The 10,264-nt window shown below is 39.1% G+C and overlaps 1 protein-coding gene across 1 annotated transcript in view; it reads left to right on the top strand.

Moving 5' to 3' along the window:
• LOC118324643 (PDZ domain-containing protein 4-like) overlaps window positions 1-10,264 on the top strand; it is a 36,274-nt gene that overhangs the window by 17,184 nt on the left and 8,826 nt on the right. Inside the window, exons 4-8 of the mRNA XM_035657067.1 lie at window positions 434-680; window positions 792-876; window positions 2,846-2,944; window positions 3,398-3,460; window positions 7,153-7,254. Of these exons, the coding sequence (XP_035512960.1) occupies window positions 434-680; window positions 792-876; window positions 2,846-2,944; window positions 3,398-3,460; window positions 7,153-7,254 (596 nt within the window). The remainder of the gene's footprint in view (window positions 1-433; window positions 681-791; window positions 877-2,845; window positions 2,945-3,397; window positions 3,461-7,152; window positions 7,255-10,264) is intronic.

Raw genomic sequence — 10,264 nt, 5'->3', positions numbered from 1 at the left:
TGTTAGCACTTGACTTTTACCATCTTTTCTGATGTAACTGCAGTGTTTTATCATTTCTGCTTATCTGTTTCAGTATCATCAGTCATCTGTCATCTGTATCCTATCTGTCATTTCAAGCAAATAGCTGCCAAGATAAAAATATATACAACATGCAGTAAATACAGATTCGTCAGCTTTACAGCTTACATATACTTTGATTTTGAGTTGTTGGTTTATTCCTACTAAAGGCAGCAAGCATGTTGGTCCTAAACATGTGTGTTAGGTTTACAAAATGTAAATAATATCATTATCATATATAGATATAGATATATCATGATCAGTTCACAAAATGAATGAATGATCTTTTTAACACATTTTTAAAAAACTAAATGAAGACAAATTTAAACTCAGCTCGGTTCTGTGTTTGGTTAACCTGACCATCCTCACTGCTCAGGTACGTTAGTGTGCAGCGGTAACGGGACCGGCAGCAGCTCCATCTACTCTGTTGCCATGGTGGCGATCCCCGACTGCGTTGACAATGCCACGCAAACGGACATCAGCTTCCAGAACATCGTGACTCTGGGAAAGAGCAGAGGTCATCACCACCACCACGGCCGGGGAGGAGGCTCCTTTTCCCCTCCACCACCTCCACCTTCACCTCCCCTCCCTCACCTCGTGGGACCATACGGGATCAATGAGTTGTATGTCCTGACCTGTAGTCGTTTTGGGTGTCAAGGAAAATGATTCCAGACATGAAAAATCAATAATGTTAGATATGATAAGAATTGATTTTTCCTCCCTTCTCCCTCCAGCTGTGTGTTTGAGTACAATGACCCCGATGACTACTTTGACATCTCGAACCATGAGGTGGACAGGCAGGATGACCTGGAATATGAGGTGAGGACTCTGCTGCTGTATTAGCATAAACAAATTGTCATTAAAAAATGATAAATGGTAATCCTTCATTCAATAACACAGTTGGTTGTCAACCCTTTTTCAAGTACTTAACCTCTATAGTAAGCCTAAATGCCTTAAGGTCCCCCTGTGAGAGAGAAACTACTGGCATCCCCAGCTGCACATTTGTGTCTCTATTAGAAGTACAAAGACACGTGCAAGTCTTTTAGCCTGATGAATACATCTGGAATATGAACAGAGCCAGCCAGCTGTGGTTCTTCACTTTTGCTGTGAGACAACAGACTTGCTCAGAGAGGAAAGACTCTTTATGACAAAATCTGTCTGCCGAGGCTCGGGTTGCTTGAAAATGTGTGTGAATGTGTTTCATTTCAGATGTGCAGATGTGTTTAAAGTTTGATCAACACAGCTGTTTACTCTGGCCTTGTAATGGATGAGTGATCCATTACAAGGAAGCACATAACTGAGACCAAAAGCTTCTTTTTCAAATACATTTTATGACTTGTGAACCTAACTACATTGAGTACTGTAAAACACCTCTGCACAGCAGTGATGTGACTAAAAGCATTTCAGAGGGTACTGAAGGGGATGCACTGTTACTGAGAAAAGTATAAAATGACCTCCTAGTTTAGAAGACAACCTCAGGGTTATTGCGTAGATCTTGTGTCAGGAAAGAACAAAAAGAAGGGATGAGAGGAAAGAAGACAGGAAAAAAGGAAGGAAGGTTAGAGGTAAGAATGTGAAGGAAGAAGGAAATGGGAAGAGAAATGTGGGAGGAGTGAGAAAAAGGAAGAAAAGTATGAGGAGATAAATAATTAAGTCTGAAAATGAATGAAGAGGTATAAAAGAAAGGAAGAAAGGATATAAGGACAAAAGGAAGGATGAGAGGTAGGTTGGAAATAAAGCCATGGAGGAGAGGAGGAGGTGCACAGACAGAGAACTGCGCAAAGGGTCAATTACATGAAAACCTAGTGGATGGAAAAAGACTCAGAGGAGGAAGGAAAATGGAAATACAGACATTTCTGCCTGTGCTGCAAAACCATCCACAGCCTTCAGAAATCTCACTGAAACAAATTGACCTCTACAAGCTGTCGTGTTTGCTGGAGAAAGTCAGGATGAGTGATGGTCAGAATGGTCTTAACCTTCAAAAAGAGGCTCTAAGTTCAGTTTACAAATGCCTAATGGACCCCTGTGTTTAGCTGAATGGCACTTTTTCTTTGTTTCTGCGCCGTCGGTTCACTGTCGTTTCCTGAGACAAACGCCTGTTTGGTCATTAAAGAAGTCAGCAAAGTGGAAACGTTCTTGTGCTTTATGGCTCATACACCAAAGAGACTCTGTTTTCCCAGAATCACTTCCTTCTCTTCGTTTTGAAATTCATGTTCACTCAGTCCTCTGATCTCTTTCCTCCCTTATTCATTTTACCAATTGCTACCATCATTATATCCCCTCAAATTACTTCCTAATGCCCTACTTTTCCCTTGGATTACATCCTTCATTTCCTCCCTAAATCACCTCCTCCTCTCTGCTACATTCCTCTGTTGATGCCCTCTAGCTATAACCAGATAGGGTGGTGGTGCAATGATGGTAAAAACTGCTGGTCTAAGGTATGCTCTTTCTACACTTAAACGTGTTCTTTGAGCTGTAAACTACATTATATGACTCTACTGTGATGAAAAACCATCAATGACTGGTGTTAAAATTGACAAATCTGCATATCATTAAATCACCCTGAATCTTGTAAGGCCAATGCTTACAGAGTCGAACATTTAGGACTACTTAAAGTCATGACATTTATATAAAGAAAGAGCGCAGAGCGCTTTGATGGTGGCAACTGGTCTTTCGTAGTCCCAGCCGATCACTGAGGGCCACATGTTCTCTGATGTCATAAGACTGAATTTGTTCTAAAGCTTGGGACAAACCAAGACTTGCTAAAGTCCTTCCTCTGTTCCTCCAGGAGGTGGAGCTGTACAAATCCAGTCAGCAGGAGAAGTTGGGTCTGACAGTCTGCTACAGGACGGATGACGAAGAGGATCTTGGGATTTATGTTGGAGAGGTGAGGACACATCTACTCTTCATCCCTTTACTCTACTCTTCCTTCTCTCCAGAACTTATTCAACCATTCATTTAACATCCAACTGTCTCATTTATTTATTCACTCCTCTGTGCATGATGCATTAATACAGCTCATAAATGTTACTCCATTTCATATTCAGTCAATTAATCACTATTTTCCATTCAACCTTCATACATATATTTTATTATCTTTTCATTTATTTATTACATCCATCCATTAATCACTTTATTCATTATCTTATTCTTTGAATCATTCATCCAACCAATTACTCACTCTTTCTATTCATTTAGTCAGCTTATACCAATATACTCTAATGGATTCATTCAATCATTATTATTTTATCTGTTTCTTAATTCATGAGGCTATTTATTTATCCATCTATTCCTTGTGTGCTTTGTTTATCTTCCTCTCTTTCTCTAACTATCACTTTAGGTAAATCCAAACAGCATAGCAGCAAAGAATGGACGTATCAGAGAGGGTGACCGAATACTACAGGTACACGAATACTAATTTAGTTCTAGTTCTTCTGTCTTTATCGGGAACGTTGTTAACCCTCCGACAGATTTGGACAATTGAGGTTTTTTTTCGGGTTGCATCAAACACTGATAAAACATTAAAAGTCCTTCCTTATGTAAGCATTGCACTTGGATTAGGGTTACAGGTTAGAGTCAGTTATGGTACAGGTTCTATGCAAGTTCAATCAAAACTTGACTGCAAATAAAACTGTTTATCCAAAGAAAAAATTGTAAGTTATGTTATGTACCTGACGTAATTTAAGTACCTGAATAAAACGTACGTTGTTTTGTTGCATACCTGATATAATTTAAATAAAGTAATAAAAGGTTACTTAAGATACATGACATTACAGTTTGTTTGAGCCATCCACCCACCACCTCCATATGCTTGCTCTTTATACTACATCACTTGGATTTGATGGCAGGCATGTATAGAAAGGACACTAGAGGAATACCTATAGCGTCAGGTTTTGAAGCGGAGGGCCACTGACCAAGCAGCTGAATTTGACGATTTGGGAGTGAGACCAGGTTTCCCAGGGTCCACTCAATAGCAATAGTGATATATATTTTTTTAAGAGCTTTCAACCACAACTCACAATCTTCTTCTGTGGATGTAGTTTGCGTAGTTATTATCACATAACCCAATATATGTATTGAACGTGGGTCATATGATAACAAATCAACCATCTCCATGACAGAGGAAAGAAAAATCTTTTCTTTTGGTTTGACTCTTAAAGGACCAGTTTGTAGGATTTAGTGGCATCTAGTGGTGAAGTTTCCGATTGCAACTAACTGAACACTGCTGGTGTCTGGATTTGATGACCTGGTAATGAGAACAGGCTCTGAAGTGTGTAGGAGAAACTACAGTGGCAGCAAATCACAATGATTATAGGTGATTATACACTAATGAAAACATACCTATGAATATTATGTTCCATTTCTGCCAAAAGATCCTCCTAAATGTTACTCACTGGACCAATAATTTGGAACTCTTTGTCATAACAAAATAGACAGATTGATCAGGCTCATGCTCCCCAGAGGTAAAACCCTTTGGATTTTAATGACCCTGTGACTTTTCCTTTAGCTTCCAATTTAGGAAAAACTTTAGACTTTTTTTCTAAATTACCACAGTTCATTTAACCCACTGATGACAGTTTTAAAAAATGTCTGTATTCGTAATTATTGAATGTTCACCTTCAGATTAAGGTAAGCACATTTTCTGTACACTGAAAATACAAACCTGTCCTCTGCCAAATGAACAGGCTCTCTCAGGGTTAAGAATAGTTTCAGATCAAACTATGTAAATTTATACCTGGAACCCCTGGGACTGTCTTATCCAATCAGAGAGAGCTGTCAGCAGCCCAGTTACTGCTGTCCTAAAAATAGACGAGAGAGAGAGATGGAGGGTGAGACAACATTGTCACCCTGTGTTACCACCGCACTGTTCAGCTCTGTTTGTCAGTCAAGAGAGAGAACACTGCCGTACTGAAGATATTCAGACAACAGGTGACGGTTTAAAGAAAGAACCTGGGTCAAAGTTCTGTAACACACTTCATGTTGGGTTTAACTTTATTTTTACTTAAGTACATTTGTCTGAGAATCTAAAGAAGGTCCAAGGGGTCTTTTAAGAGAATTTAGAGGTAATTTGGTCATTAAAACAGTTCTATGGGTCCTGTAGGAGGTTTTAGTAGCCATTGATGAAGTTTTAGATGTTCTCTAGGTCGGTTCTATTGATAATTGAAGAGGTTCTAGAGGTCTTTTTTAGTGGTTTTTTATGAGGTTTAACGCTCAAGAAGTTCTAGTGGGCCTTCGGGAGATTTAGGGTGGTTGAACACGTGTCAGACAGTGTCAACACAAAAGAGAGAATATATTTTGGAAGAACGCTGTACATTCCTCCAGTAGAGTTCAACATACATGAAGAATCTCTGACAATCATACTGAAGCTGCTCTGGACCTTACGAACACTTTCTTTCCTTTAATTTGTAAAATGGTTGACCTAAAGTAGCAAAACTGCCACTAGTGGTTCACAAAAGATTTATTGATTGGGATGGTGGAGCTCCTTAAACACACAAAAATACAAGATATTACCATCCTTTTATTCTTTAACCACATAGCACTATAGCCTTATATTCTTCTAATAATATCAGACCAGAACAAGATCTTGTATTATGAACCTTGGAAAATAAATGACCATTACTTCTTATACACAATTATGAAATACCACATTCAACTTTATGAGTCTGATAGAGTATAGGTCAGCTTATTTAACGTTTCAACAATTTACAAAGCTGACTGCCAAGCATCATTTACCCAAAAAATGTTGCTGCTAATAAAACACTGACAGACCTTGAGCCTTTAACAGCAAGTTGCTAACCTAGAAAAAAGTGCAACATTTTCCTTCGATTGGAAGACAAATGTCCACTGATTGTATTGTACTGGTACAATAACGCATTACAAAGTGCCATAAATTGCTGTGATTTTATGTTTTTTACTTTTGGGAGTTTAATTAGGAGTTTAACCTTTTTCATATTCTGTTAAAACAATGTTTTTGTTTCTGCTCTGAAGCTGCACTCCCACATGTGTTCTTTCTAAGAGATCTAGACGATGAAAAACGAGTGTGAATACATTTATCTTCCTGACATTTCTTCGCTCACTATCATCTGACCTTCCCTTGCGACTGACGACCTCGAGGAAGCAGTGTTAGGGAGAAGATAAAGTTAAAATGTGATAAGAATAGACCACAAGCAGCACCTGGCATCACCATGGTTACCGAGCAGCGGATGAATGTTGTCAGCTCCCGTTCCCATGGCAGCCCAAGATGTGGTGTCTGTCTGCAAGTTTGGGGAACATACCTGTCATTACACACCGTACAGTGAGAAGGACCGTACTGCTGTTTTTGCCCGTTGTTACGCCCCTGTCTAGGGGGTAGGAGCTCAACATAAAAGTAAAAAGAAAATGACAAATAACCTTCCCGCCCGGTCCCCAAACCAAAAACGAACAAGGGTTTTACAACAAGTGATGTGATTTATTTTACAAACGTGAAACAAAAAGTCCAACAAAAATCAGCAACAAACTTCGCGGTGAACCAAGCCCTAAACAACAAACTAAACAGATCTAACTCCTTCAAACTAAATGCTGAGTAATTCCTAGTTAGACAGCACAAAAGAAAATGGCAGTTCACCCCCACAACACCCACTACATACAACCATAAGAAAAATAAATAAATAATAATAATTACAACTTGTTGCCAACAACTTTCTTGCAACACTTTCTCTACGATCCGAGGTCAACGCCTGCTGTGAGGCCAGACGTTTAAAACACAGCGGATGATGTTGTAGATGTCACAGGGAGAACCAACCAGCAGCAGACACTCCACCAGCCGAGCCCACGTAATTAGTGCCAGTCAGAAAGGACCCACAGGTTGCCGTCAGAGATCCCTACCGAGACAGGCTGCACACTACTGTAGAAAACAGGGATACAAAAAAAAAAAGAGACACACCACCGAAGAAACAATACAAAAACAGTAATACGGCCAGGGCCATAACACCCGTGTTAGTACTGCAAATAACGTGCAAATACTTTTGCCTTTTCATATTGTCTTATCTCTGCCTACGAAAATGCCCATGTACTGTATGTAAGATATGACTCTTTACCTCTCCTCAACCCCTCCAGATCAACGGAGTGGATATTCAGAACAGAGAAGAAGCCGTGGCCATTTTGACAAGAGAGGACAGCATCAACTTCTCACTGCTGCTGGCCAGGCCGGATATAGAGGTGACTTCACATGACACAACGCAGTTAAAGCACTCTCCTAAATCAATGCTCAGGGAATGCAGACTGCAGGTAACCATAGAAACCAAAGTTACAGGTTAACTCTCTGATGAAACTAATACCTCTGTCATACAGGAGAGACACGTGCAGGTCTATTACAGGGTTTACAAGGTGTTCTGTGGCCTACCCACACCACCATGTTTGTGTAAGTTTAATTCAACCCAAGCATGTTCCGAATTGTTGTAGTGCGTGTCGCTTGTTCCCAAGCAGGAAAACCAACCAGACTTGGAGCCAAGTTATTTTACATTATGATGAGAATCTGCCCCGATCTGCATGATGACATTGGTAAAATGTAACTCAATACATTGTAAATGAACTTTTTCCATTTAATGCTACTTTACAGTTGCACACTACATTTTATGAGCCAGTACTGTGCTTTTTACTTTACATTTATTTGACATTAGTTACTAGTTGTATTGCAGATTTAGATTATTGATACAAAATATAAAATGAACTAATAAACAATGATGTATTATTCTGGATAAACATTAGAAGCAGTCATTTAAATTTGCTCCAGCTTTACCATCTGCAACATTAGTCATGAACACATTAAGGGGATGTTCCATTTCATCTAAAAATGTGTGGAAAATCACTTTGTTTTAACCAACAAACCACAAAAACAAATGATATTCAGTTTATGATGACATAAAACAAAGGAACCACCAACGACTAACTGGTCAATCAAATCCCTTTACCACTTAAAACAGAATGAATCGCTTCCTGTGAGAATGGTTCTCTTCATTTTCAGGTCCAGAAATAGTCATCACATCCATAACAGGTCTAACAGTGTCTCCTGTTTCATCACTCAGCCCGCCTGCAGCCTAGTTCACTAACCTACTTTCTTCTCATATCACTGCTCCTGCGGGGGGCCGACAGGAGAGGAAAGTTTGGTTCCCACTTTCCTCAAGCAGGAGTTCCATATGTTCACCTCCTTCTGTGATAGTTGTTAATTTATCCATCCGTGTGTGACTAACATGCATATGGAAAACTAACAGCTGGTTGGGCAGGAAATTTGTTTCCCTCGTTTAAATACTGATTGATTTTGGAGACCCTGTGACCTGTCCTTTAGCACTACCATTATCACAAACTTTACATTTTCAAATGATTAGATCTCTTGACACTAACAGTTGTAAACACAACATTTGCTGAACACATTCACACTGTCAATATTGACTTTGGTGATATTTCTCAGAATGCCACCATAAGGCCAAACCTTGACCAGATTTATTCTAATCTTCTGCCCTCCACACAGTATAATGTTGGTTGTGCAGTAAAACTAACCAGAGCTTGAGCCTCAGTATGCAGTCTAGATAGGTAGAGTTGGTTTACTTGTATTTTGAGTACAAAAAGGGAAAAGAGTGCAAATCCATGAGGTTATGTCTTTGGTAATGTCTCTTTAATTTTTGGGCAGTTTTGTGACGTGAAGTTCAATGTTAACAGTTTAGAGTTTGTTAAATCTTATACATGTGTATGAAAAAAAAAATCAACTTACAAAGGGTTAGTCCTTGTCAAGTCAATTTTAATTTATGTAGCCCAATAGCAGTGGAACACATCACAGTTTGAGCCACAGAAAAAAACTGATTGGTTACACATCACAACTAATAGCTTATCAACAGTGGAAGCAGCTGTGTGACCAACAGGGAAGGCTGCAGATATCTGAAGTTACAATAAACATCACAACCCATTTCTATGACAACAAGCATACCCAGTTTCCCAGTTACACCACTGAAAAAGTCAGCAGTCACAACATGCAGGATTTCACTCAATGGAGGGGAAACAGACAGCTTTTAGAACTTTGAGATGTGTTTCATAAATTATAAAAACACTTTTATAAATAACATTGATTTTTATTATTGTTTAAATACTGCACAGCATTATGTGGGCAAGAATTATACTTTATATTTATTGTGAAGGAACTGATTGATGATTTGCTTGTAATTGAAGTTTTCAAAAGAACTAGATGACTTACAGATATACGTTGGTGCTCAGGTGGCATGTAGCACTATACCATTTCAGTCCAATATAAAGAAGGAAAAATTCCATCACATTTAAATCAAACTTAAAACTATATTTTATTTGCACTGCAAACATGAATTCCCAGCCTGCAAAAAACATGGCTGCCTGGCTAACATCTAAATTAACTAAACCATCATAACTGAAATAATGACACAGCGAATGTCAATCTCTGCTCTATCATTAATGGTCTGAAACCAACACGCCCAGCTTCAGTCTGCATTCACTTACATTCAGGCTCTTTTCTTCATAACATGAATGTCATATACCCAACATTCATGGTTGTGTGTACGTACACACACACACACACACACACACACGATAAATGTTTCTAGAATGACAGCTGGTCCCAGAGTGTGTGTCCACATCTGCTGACAGAGGAGGAACTGCACAACAGCATATTCATATACGTCACTTAAACCTCCCCTTCACACACACACAGATATTCATTGATGAATGTGTGCTGTGTGTCTGCGTGCGTGTGTGTACAGTAACATGTCAACTAAATAAATGAGCCATCAGTCAGTCAGTAGTTAGACAGCTCCAACACTTCAGCCAGTCAGATCTTCTTGTAATGAGTGAACAGGATATGATGGATGTTTTATCGACTGAGCAAATAACAAATTAGGAAGTGATTGTGGAGCAGCTATGATGAAAGGAAGAGAAAGAGAAGAAGAGAAAGCAGAAATGCACCAAATGACGTCATATAATGTATTTATATGAATTATGTCCGTTATCGGCCTTTAAGCGGTGGGGTAAACTATGGTGAAGTACATCTGTCTTTTTAACCCCAGAGTAAGATCTCTGGACAGCTACTGTGCAGAGCGTGGAATGGAACAGAATGGACAACACTTACACTACCAGTCAAAAGTTTGGACACACCTTCTCATTTAATGTTTTTTCTTTATTTTCATGACACTGAAGGCATCAGAACTATGAA

This window comes from Morone saxatilis, unplaced genomic scaffold (genome assembly GCF_004916995.1).
Source record: "Morone saxatilis isolate NCDOM2014 unplaced genomic scaffold, NCSU_SB_2.0 Contig15, whole genome shotgun sequence".
NCBI lineage: Eukaryota > Metazoa > Chordata > Actinopteri > Moronidae > Morone > Morone saxatilis.
Note: the sequence above shows the minus strand (reverse complement) of the source record. Positions and strands in the feature narration are given on the sequence as shown.